Source organism: Photinus pyralis, unplaced genomic scaffold (assembly GCF_008802855.1).
Source record: "Photinus pyralis isolate 1611_PpyrPB1 unplaced genomic scaffold, Ppyr1.3 Ppyr1.4_LG2, whole genome shotgun sequence".
In the NCBI taxonomy this organism is placed as follows: Eukaryota; Metazoa; Arthropoda; class Insecta; order Coleoptera; family Lampyridae; genus Photinus; species Photinus pyralis.
In genome coordinates this window covers 12,198,626-12,218,507 of record NW_022170403.1, presented here as the reverse complement: position 1 = coordinate 12,218,507, position 19,882 = coordinate 12,198,626, and the positions used below count along the sequence as shown (strand labels likewise).

General features: G+C 35.9%; 2 protein-coding genes across 2 annotated transcripts; one reads left to right on the top strand and one right to left on the bottom strand.

The window, feature by feature from the left end:
• The first annotated feature begins 1,750 nt into the window (after window positions 1-1,750).
• On the top strand, window positions 1,751-10,556 carry LOC116163425 (heterogeneous nuclear ribonucleoprotein H2-like). The gene is made up of 7 exons (XM_031477333.1): window positions 1,751-1,888; window positions 1,942-2,203; window positions 2,275-2,415; window positions 5,275-5,413; window positions 8,935-9,149; window positions 9,202-9,407; window positions 9,457-10,556. Exons 2-7 carry the CDS (start codon window positions 1,951-1,953, stop codon window positions 9,724-9,726), a joined length of 1,224 nt encoding a protein of 407 aa, XP_031333193.1. The 5' UTR covers window positions 1,751-1,888; window positions 1,942-1,950; the 3' UTR covers window positions 9,727-10,556.
• LOC116163426 lies at window positions 6,685-7,685 on the bottom strand. Its single transcript, XM_031477334.1, has 2 exons — window positions 7,611-7,685; window positions 6,685-7,555 (listed from the first exon to the last, which is right to left on the bottom strand). Exon 2 carries the CDS (start codon window positions 7,448-7,450, stop codon window positions 6,830-6,832), a length of 621 nt encoding a protein of 206 aa, XP_031333194.1. The 5' UTR covers window positions 7,451-7,555; window positions 7,611-7,685; the 3' UTR covers window positions 6,685-6,829.
• Window positions 10,557-19,882: the final 9,326 nt, after the last annotated feature.

Genomic DNA, 19,882 nt, shown 5'->3' with positions numbered 1-19,882 from the left:
CGCTCAATTACAGCGATAATTACACTGTAGAAAGCGAAAGAGCCCTGCGATATTTCCCTATCCATGGCAACTGGCAACTCCTTTGGACAATTTCCCACTACACCGACAATTTAAGCAGGATTTATAGTTCCGTAGCCGTAAAGACGTAAAATCTTACGTTAACGAAAATAATACGATTTATAGTTCCGTAGTGGCAAGTGATGCGCTTGCGCATTAGCACGTAACGAATTCTGTCAGTAAGAGTAACGCGCATTTCAAAATTCAAATTGTCTTTCTTTTAATTTTGCTTGAAATGGACGGACTACTTCTTTGCGCTTCAACAATTCTTGTATGTTATGCCCTAAAAAAAAGAGCGAAGCGTAAGCCCAGACTGCTCAGGAGGTTCAAAACAAAACGTATAAATCGCATCTAGGAAAATTCATGTGTTCTAGCTTATTTTGTAAAAATGAATGTTGAGGACCTGAGGTTAATATAATGAATTCGCAATTGTACGCCAAGCGTTGCCTTCTTTGGAGGGATCTTTATAATCGGCTTTTGATTTGTCGTATAAAAAGGAATAGTGTTGAATCACATTAATTAATAATTGTTCAATCATGATAATTGAAAACGCGCGTAATTTGAAAAATAAATAACCAACAAAATGTCAATAATTAAATAAACAAAACGAACGTCAGGCTAAACTCAGTTTGAATTACCCGAGTACTGCCGAAGACAAACGCGTTAGCACGATTTACCGTAAGAAATAAGATTTGAGCATTTCCTACGTACCGTAACCGTTCTAACGCAACGTTAACGCAAATTATAAATGTTCACACGCAACAAGTAGGGTTTCATTCCAAACGTTACGGTACGGCGTTGCGGGTACGGGAACATATAAATTCAGCTTTATAAGTAGGTAACGTCAGTTTGACAAGTAATGCTTGTTCGGGAAATATTCCCCTAAATTACACTCGTACATCAAAATAAACCTGATAATTTTTTATTCAAGCACGTTTTCAGTAAAAAACTGCATCCGGTCATTTTCATATTTTGTTAAAAGAGCCCTCCACCTTCGGTGTCGGGCTCTTTCGCCAAAATATGAAAATAAACTCATGCAGTTTTTAGACAACATGCTTTCAAAAAAATTATCGGTAATTTTGATGCACTTGTGCAATTACCTACGATAATCGTGCTCTTTGTTTTCAAAACAGTTAAGCATCATGCTGATTTGGAAGAGTTAATTTTTAAACAGTGTTGTTTCGAGATGCTAGCTAATTGGTTAAGGTTTCGATCCACTTTCGGCAAAGCTAGATTTAGTTGAGATGGAGAAGGAGATATGCAGCTGCGTATCGTCAGCATATAAATAATATTGGAAGAATATAAGCGAAAAAATTACTGCGGTGTATATTGCGTTTAGTATAGGACTATAGGTTCCAGTATTGACCCTTCACTTGACTTCACCACCACACACGGACCTCTTAAAAAAATGGACTGCCAATATAATATTCCACATTTGTCTAATAGCATTGTTTAAAGTATTTAAACAATGCTAATAGCATCACGGATCTCTTAAAAAAAATTGATGTACAATTAAGCAATAATTAAAGTTCACTCACATTTGTTGTTTCATTTTCCTACTTTTTAAGTTGTCACTCTGACTTATTTGAATATTTTTAAACATTTTATCGTAAGCATACCTTTAGTTCAGTATACAGACCTTTAGGTAATAATTCCGTGCGACTTCGTGCTGTATCGGTATCGAATCGTATGTTTAGAGCTGCACTCGATTTTTTGTTCAACGCCTTCTTATCCTGACTCCGCAATTTGTTATTTGTTCTTTTATCGTTTTGTCAGTAACAAACATCAATACCTAGTATTTTTTATAAGAAAATTGTCGGCTTGTCTTACCGTACGTAATCGATTGATTTAAGAAACGTTTCTCAATTTGTTTATCTGATCCAGCACACAGTAATGTCCGGGGCAGGTGATCAAGATGATGATTGTGTGGTCAAGCTACGAGGTTTACCTTGGTCCGCAACGCAAGACGACATCGTCAAGTTCTTCAAAGAATGCGCCATAATGGGCGGTAAATCCGGAGTTCACATGACCACATCTAGAGAGGGTAGGCCAAGTGGAGAAGCATTTGTAGAGCTCGAAAGTACGGAGGATGTACGTCGTGCCATTCAAAGAGACCACGATCACATGGGGAATCGTTATATTGAAGGTAAATGATGAATATAGCACTTTACCAGTTGTACGATGGAAGGAGCGAATTCATGTGGTATGCTTTTTTAGTTTTTAAGGTTAATAGAGCCGAGATGGATTGGGTCATCAAAAGATGCGCACCGATGAATGGTTCCGATGAAGATGGTTGTGTGCGTTTAAGGGGTTTACCTTTTGGGTGTTCTAAGGAAGAAATCGCTCAGTTCTTCACTGGTATGTAGTACTAAAATTTTGTATGGTGTTGATTATTTAATGTTTTTTCGCATTTTTTATATTCTTAAGAATAATTGGGATAGACATATACAAATTGAAATTGGTATCGTAAACAACTTTAGCTGTCAATCTGGCAATGTAATTGCAAAACATCAACATTGACTAATAACAAGTTATAGATCCTTGACATTAATCTTTTAACAGTTTAAGGTAGTAGTATTTTTTTATTCATTACTCCCGCCAGGAAAGATTGCCGGTCACAGCACACCCTATGTCGATCTACAATCTATGTTTTTCTAAGGACGCGAGTGACTTCCGGAATAGGAACGTGCCAATGTTGAACGAAAAGTCTTTTTGTTCAACATTGACATGGTACTATCCCGGAAGTCGCTCATATCTTTAGAAAAACATAGATTGTAGATCGGGATCAAGTGTTCTGTGACCGGCAATCTTTCCTGGCGAGAGGTTTATGTATGATACTCTTTATTTCCATGGACACATGACTAGCGTTGGGCAAAAAAATCGATTAATCGATTATAATCAAACGATAATCGATAATCGGGTTTGATTATTCTATTAAATTAATCGATTATTTGATTAATCGATTATTTGATTCATCGATTATTTGATTAATCGGTTATTTGATTAATCGATTGTTTGATTAATCGATTATTTGATTAATCGGTTATTTGATTAATCGATTGTTTGATGAATCAATTATTAAGTAAATTTTAATTGATTATTATTAGCTGGATCATCAGTTTACGCAAAAAGGAGCACTCACAGCTCACAAGTATTATTTTATTTTATGGCGGATGTTAAAACGTCACTTTAAGCAGCTAAAATGAATTAAGATCAAAACTAAAGCACACCTCATCGGAGAGTAAGCTGCCTAATCATTTATTTTTATTTATTTATTTTTATTTTTGACCTTCATTTTCAAATGGGCTGGGTTTCAGCCAAGGCTGTTCTACCAACCAACCCACTATGCATTTGCAAATATCCATGCCCGAACCCGGATTCGAACCAGGGACACTTTGTTGATTATTGATTAATCGATCTCCCTAGTAATGAACGATTTGATGAAAAGAGTAATGGAATTATTTTTTATTTTTATTATTAAATAATTAACGTATTAATTCATACAAACAGATATTTATCATGTATGTGACAATCGACTTTTGATTAAACGATTAGGTGATTAATCGATTATTTGATTAATCGATGATTTGATTAATCGATTAATTGATTAATCGATTATTTGATTAATCGATTAATCAGTGTAATCGATTATTTTTCATAATCGATTATCGATTATTCAAACCCGTAATCGCCCAGCCCTACACATGACAATAGAAAAACATTGTGTCTAACGGAAAATTGTAGATTGAAAACTCTTTCATCGATAATTAGGACCAAACCGCAAAAGTGTGCTTACTTGATTTGCAAAGTTTATATACAGGGTAATTTAAAAATATATGTTCAGGTACCATCTCGCAAGGGACGCCACTTCCTACATACCTAGAAAAGAAGTGCTGGATTTAAAATTGAGGCAGAAATCAGATACCACCTAAATGTTGGTCTAAATAGCGAGAAGTGACACGGTTTGAAGAACCTACAGAGGGAACATAAAACCATGTCATATTAAAATTCATACTTCTATACTGCACCTGAATCTTTAAACTGCCACTACATCGCCTACAGTGTAACGATCTACTACACAAACATTCTTAAATATCACGAGTACTCGAATTCTCTCGCAATACAGTTCTAATGGCCGGGGAGTAGTCCCGTATCATATGTAACACTACTATTGTCTAAAATTGTTACAATCAAGAACTAAGTCAAAATTGGTAAAAAAAAGTTAAAATTTTGTAATTTCACAACCTTCACACCCAAACTTCCAGTGCTGGGATTTCGGTTGACTTGCTGTTCAGTCGCCTTCTATGACACGCAGTGCTCTCTGCACTAGAGTTATTCTTTTCCGCCCTACACGGGTAAATGTCAGAAGAATATACCACGAAATATCAACAAAATCGAATTTAAAAAATCCTTTAACAGGCACCCTTTACAAATTCCATGATCCAAATTTGCTAATATTTTATACTCTTGTAAAAAGACAGATGACTCCATCAACTAAATTCCTAAAAAGATCAAGAAAATTATTCAGTTATACAAACAGGAATGATCATGCATGAGAGATGACACATTTGGAAAACAATTCATAATTAAAACTAAACCATGTCTTCAAACAAACTTTATTGATTAATTAAAACTACTGATAGTAGTTGATGAAGATGAACTAATGATCTGTTGGTAATACTTTCCCCCCATTAGTTTTTGATTTTCATGAAAATCTAACTAAGCACTCTTGGATATCCATATTTGTATTTAATTAGTTATCAAACAGCTCCAAATTCCTTTTAATAAGAACATGGGAGCAATGGAATATGAACTAAATGATTCACTTTAGTTTTAAATGAAGTAAAATGCCAAAGGATCAACGTGAAAAATTTGCATATTAACACCACACCACACAGTTTGTTTATAAGGACTAAAAGGCGTAACGTTATATTTTAGGGATATTTTATTTTTTTGCACTTATTTCTTGCAAAGCATGTAATTTAATTTTTATAAATTGTAGTGTGACTGTTTTTAGAGGAAGATTTGTATTTTTTTCCCTGTGTAATAATAATAATAATAATTTTGTTTCCTAAATTGTCAGTGAATTAAATTTTGCATTCTTATTGAAGATGCGTTTATTCTTAAGAATATAATGAATGTTTTATGTCAATGTTATCCTAGTTCATTATAATATACTGTTTTTGAGTTAAAGGGCTGATTGGGTTGTTTGGGTAGGGTTGGAGATAGTGCCCAACGGAATAACCCTTCTGACTGACGGCTCGGGGAGAAGTTCTGGGGAGGCTTACGTTCAATTTGTTAGCAAAGAAGTGGCAGAGAAAGCTCTGCTGAAACACCGGGAAAAAATAGGACACAGGTGGGGTTTGGGAGGGTGGGTCACCTCCTTATTATTTTGTTCCCTTCTATAGTATATTAAATAATCATTATGATTCTCCGTATAGTTTTTATTTTTCATATTAATATATCATAATGATTGTTTGTGGTGGTAAGTGCAGGTTAAGATGAAACGAGGGGAACTTTTTGTATGCAAATTTTATTTTATTCTAATTTATGATGTGGATTTAACAACATGGAGGAATTATTTTATTTGGGCAATAATCCCCTCAATAGTGAATGAGTCAGGGTACCGTTCATCATTTTGATAGTGTGCTTGCGGAACAGATTTTCTTATGCTAGTGAAACAGTCATTTTTGCAAATCATTTTGCGGAAATCGCATTGCTTAAATAACAGTTTATCAACATTGTTGTGTGCTTATCTGTTCACTAAATGTCTTCTTTTCACAAGAGGATGTATGTTGGATTATTAACTAATTACTCATTCTCCACACTGTTGTGCAATTGAAAATTTCAGTGTCACTACCTATTCATGTTAATAACTTTTCAAGATGTTCAAGTAACTTTGTTAACAATAAGTAAGTCTTCATTTGGTTGCTAACTAAACTTTTTGTTTAAATAAAACAATGCTTAAATTTAAAATTTCGAAGCTAAATGAATTTTTATATGTTTGCTTTAAAATCGTCATTTTGAGTTTGAACAAAATGATCATTCTTTAGACTTGTTCCGCATCTACTAGAGAACTTCTAGTATACTCGGAATTTTACAGTCGTGTAATGACGTCATTTTCGTGGGAAAAAACGTATGTCCTATTAAATTTATTTGTTGCTAAGTAACTGACTACTGGTGTCTAATTACCTGCATGACTTTTACTATACAGTGGTGTACATAATATTTTAGCATTTTTTGATAATAATTAAGTCAATTTCCACAAGAAATCTATAGGTCTTAATAAAAGAAGAAGTCCTAATTAACTGACTGACTGACTGACTGAGATATCAACGCACAGCCTAAACGACTGAAGATATCGAAAATAAATTTTTAACATGTTAAAAAATGCGAATAGTTCATATTTTTTGCGAGCGAAACCGCGATGGATAAAATGTTAGTATTTCAAAAAGGTCATTTACTCACTAATTATTTTAATAACTTGCTGAACTAACATATAAGTAATATTAACATATTTTTGTTTTTAAATAAATAAAGATTAACAAAACGAAAATCACAGAATATTATTTAGGAATCAATACTCCCGAAAAGACCCAAAAAATAATTAGCAGAGGGGTACATAAAAATTCAAAGAACCACTATCGAAACCACATCTACACAAGAAAAAATTGCACTACCTTGATGAATAGTTGGAAAATCAAAATCGTAAAACAAAAATATACCAATGCCAATTTATTGCGATTGTAATGGTCACAGTATTAGAAGAAAATTAGTCGCCCTCGTCCGTATCGTCAGAGTCAAAATCAAAGTATTCGTCGTCAGTAAGGTCGCCATCTGCGTCTGTAGTGATAACAAGAGGTGGGATGTCAGAAGCATCACAAACTTGTACTGCTCCCCAAGCCTCTTGTATTACTTTGTCCGTATGGTTTACGTATTTCTCCCAATTACCCCTAGAAATCTCCCCGATAACCCTTTCCCATGTTGCCAAAACCTCTTGTGGTGATCCCTTAAAATTTGCAATGTACTGATCGTATTTTCGTTTACACTGGGACCACACCATTTCAATCGCATTAAATTGGCAGTGGTATGGCGGTAACCGTAAAATTTTATGTCCTAAAGGCTTAACATATTCATCAAGGTAGTACTTTTTCTCTTTGGGGCAGTTTGAGCTGACAATGCTCCATATTTGATCCTTCATTGCCTTTTCTGGATAGCCGATATTTTTTTCCCCTAACCATTCTATCATTCTTTGTTTTGTCCATGATTTGGTGGGAATTTTCCCTAAAAGGCCAGAATGGTAGCTTGCGTTGTCCATAATAATTAAAGATTTTTCAGGAAGATTTGGCACCAGTTGAGTCTTGAACCAATTTTCAAAATTACCCCTGTTCATATTATCATGATAGTCCCCTGTTTTTTTTTCCACTTTTAAAAATCAAACTTGCCCCACCAATAAAGCCATCGTTCGTCCCAGCGTGGACAATAATGTATCGATGACCTAAAGAATATCTCTTTTAATGATATTGAAAAGGTATTATAATATCTTATTTTACCTTCATTGGGTTTAATTGATTCCGTGTGCTTAGTATCATCTTGCCAGCTGTTTCGAAATGATCCCTTACTAAATAATTATCCAGGTTTCATCCATAAAAACCGGAGTATAACCCTCATGTCCCAAATTTTTGTTTTCAATGTACTCCCTTAAGAATTTTATTCGTTTGTGGACAATATCCGGTAAATCCATAAGATATTTTCTGTTATTGGACTTCTTCCATTTAAAACCCATACTTTTGATCCACTTTCTCAATGAATCAATGGAAAATTGAAAATATTCGTTTTGCTCCAGAAATTTTTGTCTAATAGTTGCCAGTGTAACATATTCCTTTTGGGAGTACATATAATAGATTGTATCCCGAATTTTATTCTTCAAATATTCTGTGATTTTCGTCTTGTTAATCTTTTGCTTGGTAGAGACATTAGATGCGTAATCTTTGTCGGATTTTACACCATTTTTTCTCAAATTGAAATGGTTGTTGGGCTGACTTTCGTTGCTTGTGCAGTTCGCTGTATAACATTGTTGATGTCTAGTGGTATGCCATTCCGAACTTGTTCCTGTTCAATTTGAAAGAAAGCCAACACATTTAGAATTATTAACTGTGTTTGTCCGTTAAATCGATGAGGGTTTTTTGGCGGCATGTTTTGACGCTTTGGCGTTTTCAAAACTTCAAAACTGACAATCACTTGACAAGCATTTCAGGTAAAATTTAGCCACGACAACAACATTTCACAACAACATTTCGGCAAAATTTTTTGTCATTGTCATTTTACATTAGTTAAACAAGGATAGACAAAAATGACGTCATTACAAGACTGTAAAATTCCGAGTTTATGTCATTTTCTCATATTGCAAATTGTACTGTAGTCTCATTTAGAATAATTTATAACTGCCCTCCACAAAGTAGTATGCTTGTTCAATATCATACAAAGCCAACGTTCATTTTAATCTAAATTCTTCTCTTATTGTTTATAAACATTTTATCAAAACATATTAAGCAAATACTGCAGTGTATAGACATTAGCTCTGCATGTCATTGTTCACAAGATATAGATTCTGGGAATATATTGAAGTCATCCACATGATGGTTAAGGTCGCCATGTATTTTTCACGATTTGCAATTGGACATATATAGTAGGTACAGTGGATGTCAGTTCCTGTATCATTTTTAAAACAATTGTGCTGCAATGTTCTGGTGGATGACTGACAGTTTTGTAAGAGATTTTACAATTTCAATAACAATGTTTTGATAAAGTGATACTTTTAAATGCTGTCGTCAATTTGTAGTTGAATGTTATAACTGATTGTAACTATATTAACAGGTATATAGAAATATTCCGAAGCAGTTTGTCAGAAGTACAAAGTGTTGTTGGAATAAATAACAGACGTATGGGAGGTGGGGGCGGTGGTCCAGGAATGGGCTACAATTCTCGCCCTGGCCCTTACGACCGTGGCGATCGATATGGAAACATGAACCGATTTCAATCTCGTGGCTCTCGTAGCTTCAAAGGCTCTTTGTTTAGTAACAACGTTTCAGGTATGTGTAGATTAGTTTTTTTTTCTTTTGATTGAATTGTATTTTATTGCAGATAGAAAATATAGCGATTACGACGATTTCGGTGAACTACCGTCTCCTTGGCTAAATAATTCGAACCATAACGGAGATATGGGTAGCGACAATAGCCCATATGGAGGACACAGCTGGGAAAGTCCAGAGGAATGTGGCGGGGGAGGTGTTCATTGTGTGCATATGCGTGGATTGCCTTTTAAAGCGAATCAAATGGATATTGCTGATGTAATCGTTGTTTAATATAGCATAAGTGAAATAATTACGGCTAGTGTAGTTTTTCAGGCCCATTATTCCAGTTTCAATACGCCTTCTTCAGGATAACTCTGGTCGTGCATCTGGAGAAGCCGATGTAGAATTTGCCTCTCACGAGGATGCAGTCCGTGCCATGAATAAGGATAAGGGTCACATGCAGCATCGTTACATTGAGTTATTCTTGAATTCCTCATCTTCTGGCGGAGGAGGTGGCGGAATGGGTGGTGGTGGTGGTGGAAACGGTGGCGGATATCTGAGTTATGGCGGTTATGGTGGCAGAAGAAGATTTTAAACATCTTGACACAAAAATTTATTCCAGTTAAGATTACAGCATATTTTTTAATTAAGTGTGATTTCAAGCTTGTAATTTTGATGTTTCAGTACTTGTGTTCTATTCAGTTGACTTAATTAGAATTTATTTCTTTATTTTGATCCATCCTCATGTACTTTTTATTTAATAGGTTTCGTAATTTTGTTTTAATAAATAAATGCTCCATTGCTGTTTCGGAGTGTATGTAGTGAACTAAGTCTATTTTACTAATACTTACATTGCAAACAATATATTCCTAGTAGAACTTTCTACTGATCAAGAAATATAAAATGGTAATGTTATTGTTATTTTTTGTAATTAAAAAAGTTAATGTATAATCTCTCATAGTACATAATTGTAACTATTTTATTATTTTGATTTAGAGCATTATCGAGTGCATCTTTAGTTCTATATATACTAAAGATGATTTCTACAAGTGTGCACATTGCCCTTTAGAATGCGAAAAAAACTAGCTTTGCCTCTGTTTTTTCTTCACGCCATTAAATGAAACAAATATTGCCAGATTTCATTAATTTAATGCTTTGTTGCACTGAAATTGGTGGCATACACCTAGAGTGTACTCTAAGAGATTGTACTTTTCCTATTCTTAGTGATAAGTGAATTGGTCCTATTTTAGTGCAAAGTATACACCAGAACTTCTATTTTTATGCATCATTTTCAGAGTGAGGAACTCTAGTCCTCGCTTTTACATACACAATTTAAACTGTTATTTTCATTCTTTCGGGTTTAAAAATGTAATCACTGTAGTGGGATAGATGTGGTAGTTGGAATAAACGTATTTTGCAACTTTCTTTTAATGATCTGATGTGACTTTGTTTCAATACTCACTTTGTGACGTTATATGCAATAGCAGCTCCAACAAATCGAAAGCAAATGGATCGCAGATTCAGTTTTTTGCTTTTCCAAAAGGTAATTCCTGTATTACAAAAAGAATGGGTTAAGGCCGCTTGACATGGAGCAATACAACGCGAAAGAAATTGCAAAGTCAAATCCTTATGCATGCAATATGCATTGCATGGTATTTGACATGGTGCATCTATTTCAATTGCCACGTGTCTGCCAACAGAAGAAAAATATGGACTTGTCAACAAAGTTGCTAACCTTAAATAAAAATTAAATTTTGATTGCTTGAAGAAACATGAAAATTACAAGAATAAATAAGATTAATAAAAACTAGTAATGAGTGCGTCTGGTTGGTGACACAAAAACGACTAGATTTATCCCTAGAATTGCGCGATTCATGCAAGAAAAATAGCACCGGTCCTATAAAAATTGCATGCAAGTCTCTTGCAGCAATTGATCAGTTGACTTTAAAGTGCGCATGCCTTTCGCAATTTTTCTTGCAACTTGCATGCAATAATTGCAATTTTTATTGGTCCATGTCATGCCGCATGCGGGCGTATGAAGTGCAATAGAAAGGGGAACCTGAACCCCGTATGCAATAGACTGTGCAGTCTGCATTCCGGGCCGAAGACTATGAAGATGAAATGTAAGCTGTTTTGAATAAAGTGCGCTCGGTGCATCCCATCCCGGCACCGTTTTCCCGGACGCCATTACTATCCCGGCGACGACCTATCTCGGTGACTATTGCTTTCCCGGTATCCCTTATCCCGGCAATGCACACGTTCCTAACGCCGCCGTCTGTCCAACCTCATTTCTCTTTTGTTTTTTTTGTGCATAAATATGATATACCTACCTATTCTTTAGAAGCGGATGTCAAATTTGGTACCGAGAGAGGCTGTTATTGTGCCTGGACGCATTGTAATTAATGCTTAGAAATAGGTATAGGAGATCGAAATATGCAAGGAAGCTCAAATAAGTTGTGTTGTTTACACAATTACCATCGGAGTAAAAAGACCCATTTTTAAAAAAATTGCGTTTTTACCATGTACCTACGCAGATAGATACCAGAAAACTTTACCTACCTTTAAATGGCATAATTTCACTTTGATACTATAATCCCTATTCAGATTGTATTATATCTAAAAAGGAAAAATCACGCTCTATAAAATAGCAAATCAGAAAATTTAATTCCGGTGATATGATGATATGATAAACATGAATTTGCTTCATATGTTTACCGCGTCTGAAATATTTTCCATCCCTCGGATCACAGAGTTCAAATTGCCGCGGGAAGACCGAAGCCGGGATTACCCATCGCCGGGTTTAGAGCGCCGGGATGTAAATGGTCGCAGGGATGGCTTGTCGCTGGGACATCGGTGCCGGGATGGTCAACGCCGGGATGACCGTGGCCGCGTTTAATATTCGCTAGCATGTTTCTTTCTATGCAATGCACATCCATGTAATAAGTACCATTTCGATCCATTTCGCATTTTTTGAACTTGCTCTGTTGTTGTTGCGTTCATAATTCATTTTTACGATGTGGACAAAATGGGATTCTGGGTGACGTCATTCGCGTATTTTAATACTGAACGTTTATTGGCTGAAAGTTACGAGGCAACCTATACTTTCTCTATTAACCTTGCGATTTACCAGGCTCAAATGGGTCTGGGAAAGCGGCGATTACTAGATAGTATTAAATAATAGTTATTTATTTCATACTATCTAGTAATCACCGCTTTCCCAGACTGATTTGAGTCTGGTAAATCGTATTTTACCAGACTGAAAATTTTTACCAGACTGGAAATTTTGCCTAGCAACCGCAACTGACATCCATCTAAACGTATGCATTGATATTTGTCCAACTACTGTCAGATCAAACAAATCAAGTGATCGACTTTTGCTTTTATTTTAATGTGTACCTACTACAACATTCAAAGTGTGGTGCATTCATTGAGTTAGAAAACTAATGGAGGGAATCAAATGCATGACCAGACGTAGACCACGGGAACCAAAAGTGGCCTCTAGCTGTGATTAAAGTACCACACCACTTCCGCTATCATTAGCGTCTCACTTCAGTGGCGTAGATATAATTTTCTTTCCACTAATAGGAATAACAAAAAAAACGTATAGAAGGAGTAAAATACATGCTCGTGGTAAAGTAAACAAAATAGCCAAGAATGGGAAAGTATGCAGATTTAATAAAATCATTGATTACAAATCTAAATATACATCGATGTGTTCCAGTAGTATAATTAAGGCCAGTTTACTATAGCCACTACAACTTGACAACTCCCTTTAAATTCACTGTGTTGATAAATAGCTACAATTGATTGGTTGGTCTCAGGTTCATTACAATACAACGGCAGAGAGATTCAATAATAATTTATTGTTTATTGGTCTCAAAATGTATCCGCCTTCGTAAAAAAACTTTCTTTCTTTCGGTGATCCAAACGTGTTTGGATTGTCAAATCACGTTCTTTCGAAATGTGATCTTATAATCATGATTGCTAAAATCGTGAACAAACTGAACATAAAAGTTTTATGATTACGAATTCCTAACCTATAAATGCAAGGATATTTATGCTCAAATGGTAGGTTAGTCACTATTTGTAACTGAAGAGGAGCATAATCGTGCAAGTACTTCCACTTATATTTAAATTATTTTCATTAACCAAACAAAAAATACGTAATTCGAATCTAAATGTGTACTCCGTAAACTGATTTAAATTCGCGCGTTCTTTCGTAAAACGTGATCCTACGAATCGCAATCTCGAAATCATGATTGCGAAGTAGCCGAAAGAAAGCTGATATCCATATTATAAACTCACACGTTTAGCTGCAAAAACAAGTTTTGATAGTACCTACTGCATATTTGATAAATTTTTTTCCAGTGCAACCTTTGGTCGAAATCACAGTCAATGAAGCGTTGTGAGCACAAAATCAAATTTTGAGAGCTGTTCTTGAGATATATTTACAAATGTTAGGTAACCATTTTGCTCGAAGTACTGGTTCGTTTGGAAAACTAAGAAACATAAACTAGGTACCTACAACCTCGCCTACAACATGATAAATGGCATGTCGGGTACGTTACGCTAACAAGCTCCCCAGGTATGATCATGAAATTGATAGAAATGGATAGAGGACACTTTAATAACACGTTTAGAATAAAAAAATTTGCGGAAGAGGGCCTAAATTTTCCACAATCTTAATTAAAAGTTCACCTCATTTTCTGGAAATCTGGTGTTATTTTACGTATATTTTGTAATTCTTAAGTTGGCGAAACTGAAAAATTTTATGTGACAACTCTTTTTCCACTAATAAACACAGGTGACAGTAAATTTGTGTAGGGGGTTATGTTAACTTCTTCGTCTACTAAAATGAAATGTGCTGGATTTAACGTGTATATTAATAGAATGTAATAAAAGTAGTACAACAGGTATAATATACAATACAATTTTAGGTTTTGTTCGACTTAAACACCAAATAAGCGACACTTCCATGTGACTGACATTTTAATAACACCACTTTTTGAAACTTATACAATCTAAACTTGAATGCATCAGGGAAGAAGGATGTCGTAGAGAAGGTTGCATGTGGCAAAAATCGATTTCTTGGTATCGCTCACCGAGAGGGGAAACCCGGGCACTTCCTGCATGTTTCATATGAATCGCTGCTTAGCATCCACCGCCTAATACGTTCGAGAGGGGAAGGAACATCTCTCGCATTTCCCATGGATCGCAGCTACGTTAGCGATCGCCGCTTAACTTGGAACGCCTTTTTCGTATCCATCGCCGCTTAACTTGGAACGCCTTTTTCGTATCGATCGCCGCTTAGCATCCACCGCCTAATACGGTCGAGAGGGGAAGGAACATCTCTCGCATTTTCCATGGATCGCAGCTATGTTAGCGATCGCCGCTTAACTTGGAACGCCTTTTTCGTATCGATCGCCGCTTAACTTGGAACGCCTTTTTCGTATCGATCGCCGCTTAGCATCCACCGCCTAATACGGTCGAGAGGGGAAGGAACATCTCTCGCATTTCCCATGGATCGCAGCTACGTTAGCGATCGCCGCTTAACTTGGAACGCCTTTTTCGTATCCATCGCCGCTTAACTTGGAACGCCTTTTTCGTATCGATCGCCGCTTAGCATCCACCGCCTAATACGGTCGAGAGGGGAAGGAACATCTCTCGCATTTTCCATGGATCGCAGCTATGTTAGCGATCGCCGCTTAACTTGGAACGCCTTTTTCTTATCGATCGCCGCTTAACTTGGAACGCCTTTTCCGTATCGATCGCCGCTTAACTTGGAACGCCTTTTTCGTATCGATCGCCGCTTAACTTGGAACGCCTTTTTCGTATCGATCGCCGCTTAACTTGGAACGCCTTTTTCGTATCGATCGCCGCTTAGCATCCACCGCCTAATACGGTCGAGGGGGGAAGGAACATCTCTCGCATTTCCCATGGATCGCAGCTACGTTAGCGATCGCCGCTTAACTTGGAACGCCTTTTTCGTATCCATCGCCGCTTAGCATCCATCGCCTAATACGGTCGAGAGGGGAAGGAACAAAACATGTAGGGAACTGCTTACTACTATTATGATATAATTAAAAACACATGTAGAATACTTGTACATCATTATTTAATGTTTATTATATCGTGAAAAAATAACATAACCTCTTAAGAAATTAAAGTTGGCACCGAGGAATTTTAAGAACACTATAACCAACTTAAAATCAACAATGTAATTTGAATAATATAACCTCACTTACGACGAAATGAAGTGAACTTTGAATGAAGATTGTGGAAAATGTAAGGCTTCTTCCGCAAATTTTTTAACTGATAACGTGTAATTAAGGTGTCCTCTATCCATTTCTATCAATTTCATGATCATACCTGGGGAGCTTGTTAGCGCAACGTAACCGGCATGTCTTACCGATGAAAGGAAATGCCCTGTTTCTTCCCTTTATGAGAAATGTTGCATGATACGCAGCTAATTATTCTCAATTCACAAAATTGCGTGTGATAGAAACACTATGTGGCAGTTAGTTACTTATATAAACCAGAGCACAAACCGATCCGAAATTATTAGGTACTTTAAAAGGGCAAATTTAATAAAATTTGAATTTGGTGGAAAACTGACAGTGACAGGACCCTCGTTTTCATATGTCAAATAATGTCGGCCAAAATGTACCTTCACGGGAACCTATCCACGCGAGTGGCCTCTATCTGTGGCAACTTCCGTCTACAAAAATTCTTACCCCCTCTACCATTATATTCCCTCCATTAGTTTTCTAACTCAATATCAAAATGGTATTTTAATAGAAATAGAGCAGTATGAAATAATAGTATATTATTATACGAGCATATAAAGTGTGCGATTATGACACGAGGGGAAGTTTGCAACACGAGCCGAAGGCGAGTGTTGTAATTTTTCCGAGTGTCATAATCGCCTTTATATGCAAGTAAAATACGCTATTTTATCTACGACTATTTAATTAAATAGAAAATGCGGCATCTGAATCAGTTTGAAACGTAGCAACTTCATAGCGGTAGCGCAATGTACGCCTATGGTTTGGTTTGCGTTCGTTCATTCGTTGACGGTATTTAACCTCAAATCTAATTCAATGTATCGCAATGTACCTAAGTGGCGAACTAAATATGCAATTTATCTTAAGTTCCCAGAAGTCATTTAATTCAACACGTAATTACCTACACGTAAGATTATTGCTAATATAAATGGTTGTCATTCATTTTTCATTGTTTTAGATTGTGACATAACCTATGGAAGTAAGGTGGATATTTATGTGATGTAACTATGTACAACTATTCTCTAAATCGATCCCGATGTATCAATTATGCCTGCAGAAATTGTTACACAGCTGCCAAATGGAATACAATATTTTGTTTCGCATACATAATCTAATTTTTCAAAGACTTCGTTAAGCTTCTCCGACCTGCATCCAAGAAGTTTCTTCCTCTTTTAGAAACGAAGTTTAAGCAATGAAAGCATAGTTTTATTGCAAATTTAAGGGCAAGAGGTGTTTTTTATTAGTTAACGTACATATTGTAGCCATCTATTTAAGTCATTTGGTCAATGCCTAGTATGTAAGACCTGTTACGAATTATCAATTCTTAAAATAAATCATGCAAAACTGTGGTTAAGTGCTACGACAATTTGTATCCTTTATTAGGTACATTGCGATACATTGAATTAGATTTGAGGTTAAATACCGTCAACGAATGAACGAACGCAAACCAAACCATAGGCGTACATTGCGCTACCGCTATGAAGTTGCTACGTTTCAAACTGATTCAGATGCCGCATTTTCTATTTAATTAAATAGTCGTAGATAAAATAGCGTATTTTACTTGCATATAAAGGCGATTATGACACTCGGAAAAATTACAACACTCGCCTTCGGCTCGTGTTGCAAACTTCACCTCGTGTCATAATCGCACACTTTATATGCTCGTATAATAATATACTATTATTTGTTACTCAGTTGTAAACGTTGATTAACAAGACAAAACGCAAACGGGTAAACGTCATGTTTAAACGCTACTGACTTGTAAAACTGACAGCAGACCTGTAAAACTGACAGCAGACCTGTAAAAATTTTACAAGTTAGTAATCTAGTAATTTCATTGGCCAGAATTAATACGAAGTCTCTGTTACATGGATAACATGATATTTTAGACATTTCTGCCTAACGGCTCGCTAGTCAACTTCTCCTATCGCCAGTAAAAACTCACTTACCTGGCTAATAATGTAAAATACTATTACATGTATGTCAAATCAGTTTACGTTACTCGTTTCGAAATTCCACGCTTCGGCAGTAAACATCTCACTCGTTAACGTAAACCTTGGTTTACCATACTCATATGTAAATAACTATTACATAATAAGTTATGAAAGTTGTCGTTTACATGACGCGGAGGCATATTGAAAAGTACGAGGACGCGCAGCGTCCGAGTATTTCTTTAATGCCTCCAAGTCAGGTGGACTCACTTTCATGACGTACCTATTATGTATAAAATTTTACCTGAACCCGCAACATGTATAGATAACTTTTCCAAATTAAATTATTCATATGTGTGAAATTTTGATACCTAATCACGCATGCTAAAATCACTTTATTTAATTGTTTCCATAGAGCGATTTCAAAATAATTAAAACAATCAGTGTCATTTTTAATGCAGTTTGCAGTTTATGCTTTGTACTTTTCAACTATACAGTCTTTATAACTAGGTACAAAAGCAGGTATCAGTGAAAAAGAGTAACTATGCGAGACGTTGTTATAATGTAGCCGAAGCTGCGGCCGCCGTAGTGCAATATTCGCTCCCCACAAAGTCAAGAAAGAGGTACGAAAAGGCATACAAACCTTTTAAGACTGGCGCAAAACTAAAGGAATAATTATTACTTCCACACATATTCCATTAATTGTTAGTAATTAAAAAATCATTATCCCTTTATTTAAAAATATCCACATAGTCTGCATGATAATTATCCAATCGTTGATTGAATAACTGAACGATCTATTTGTTAATTTGCATGTACTAGGACTGTAATGGGAGTCAGGCAAAAATATTACAGTACTAGTCAGGTAAAGATCAACTTTTTAATGTCAAAATAGCCCTGAAATTTAGATTTTCTTGACATATCTCCTTCATGCTCTCTATTAGCCGTTGCACATCAGTCGTCTATTTAATTTATATTGTGTAGTTGTGCCAAAGTTTTGAATTTGAAGGTATTTTAAGCAACGCATTCACAAGAAGTACCTTTTACCTTTGCTGTCAGTCCCCATAATGCACAAACTTTACCTAGAGAACTGTCATGCTGAAGAAATGAATGAGCGATTCATGGTAAAAGAATGTACTTATCGCTTTTACATTACAACGAATTTAATTTGTCCTTTGGGTACCCCAAAAGCGACACATGCAGTACATGTGATATAATAATATAATAATAATATTTTATTGTGCTCATGTGATGCTTCACTTACACTTAGTCATACCTACACTACACTGAATAGATAATACAAATAAAAAATACAAAATAAGCGTTCATCAAATGAAAAACACAGTGAAAACTAGAAGGCCGCTTTTGAGGCTCAGAAATATGATAGAGAGCAGACCAGAAACTCGAACAATATTGTATATGTTGGGCGCAAAGCCCGAAAACGGCCAATGGTCGTTTTTTTTTGCTCAATCTTAGGATTGAGCTATTTAAAACGACCAAAGCCTGAATGTCCTTTCAATTTCGAGCTTCGATCGTCTCCAAACAGTCAAACCCAGGATTGTGCAAATATGAAACGACCAAAGTTTAATAAATTCGGTTCCATTGTCAGTGTGAAGTAGGTATGGCATTTTAACCATTGATGGGGACGTAGAAACGTAGACCAATTTTGAGCAACAACATGAACCCAAGAGGGCAGGTGGATCTTAATAGCTATGCAAACAAACAGAACCAGAGGGAATTTATTTTTCAGGACCATCTAACAAAATTAGTGTTTTTAAAACCTTTGAAATTTAAAAGAGTTACAGAGGTACCCGTACCTTACAATCTTTTAGACATTTTTTGTACCTATAATAGGTGCTACTTACATCCTCCAATGTGACAATGGAACAGAGATAACCGCAGCGCAGTCATAAATGAACTTGCTGATATGTTCGAATCTAAAATAAACAATTTTTGTACATAAAAAAGAGGGGATGGTTTTTAAAGTGTTAATGTAGCTTTAGGAGGGAGGTTGGCAAAACTGTTACATAGAGGGAAGGGGTGGGGATCAAAATTTACTCAATTTTAGGTTTGGCTGCTTCAGGACGGCCAAAGCCCGAAATTGAATTAGAATTGGAGCTTTGGTAATTTTAAATAGTCCAATCCTAAGTTTGAGCAAAAAAAAAACGACCATTGGCCGTTTTCGGCCTTTGCGTCCAACATATACATTACACTAGATTTGCAACAAACAATGCCTTTGCCTCGGTTGAGTACTTCAAAGGCATTTTATTTACGCCAAATGTGGTTTTATAACCTGGGTATCCATATTGTAGCGAAAAATATTGACCAAACAGTTTTCTGCACTTGAACAGAAGATCAAGCTTCCAGAGGAAGCAGTGAGATTTTCAGTTGTCTCCTTAGAGTTTCAGAAGTTGAAGCTTCACTCAAAGAGAAAGACCATTTAATCATTTGGACAGAATAAAAATTTTCTAATGATTTGTCTGTATCAATATCTTGTCCAAAGAGATCATTTTAAAACAGTTGACCATAAATTCCC

Excerpts from the sequence above, each read along its gene's own strand:
- LOC116163425 (XM_031477333.1), top strand. The coding sequence starts at position 1,951 with ATGTCCGGGGCAGGTGATCAAGATGATGATTGTGTGGTCAAGCTACGA. Across the intron at positions 2,204-2,274 it reads GGGGAATCGTTATATTGAAG|TTTTTAAGGTTAATAGAGCC; the intron begins GTAAATGATGAA and ends ATGCTTTTTTAG. Across the intron at positions 9,408-9,456 it reads ATCAAATGGATATTGCTGAT|TTTTTCAGGCCCATTATTCC; the intron begins GTAATCGTTGTT and ends CGGCTAGTGTAG.
- LOC116163426 (XM_031477334.1), bottom strand. The coding sequence starts at position 7,450 with ATGAACAGGGGTAATTTTGAAAATTGGTTCAAGACTCAACTGGTGCCA.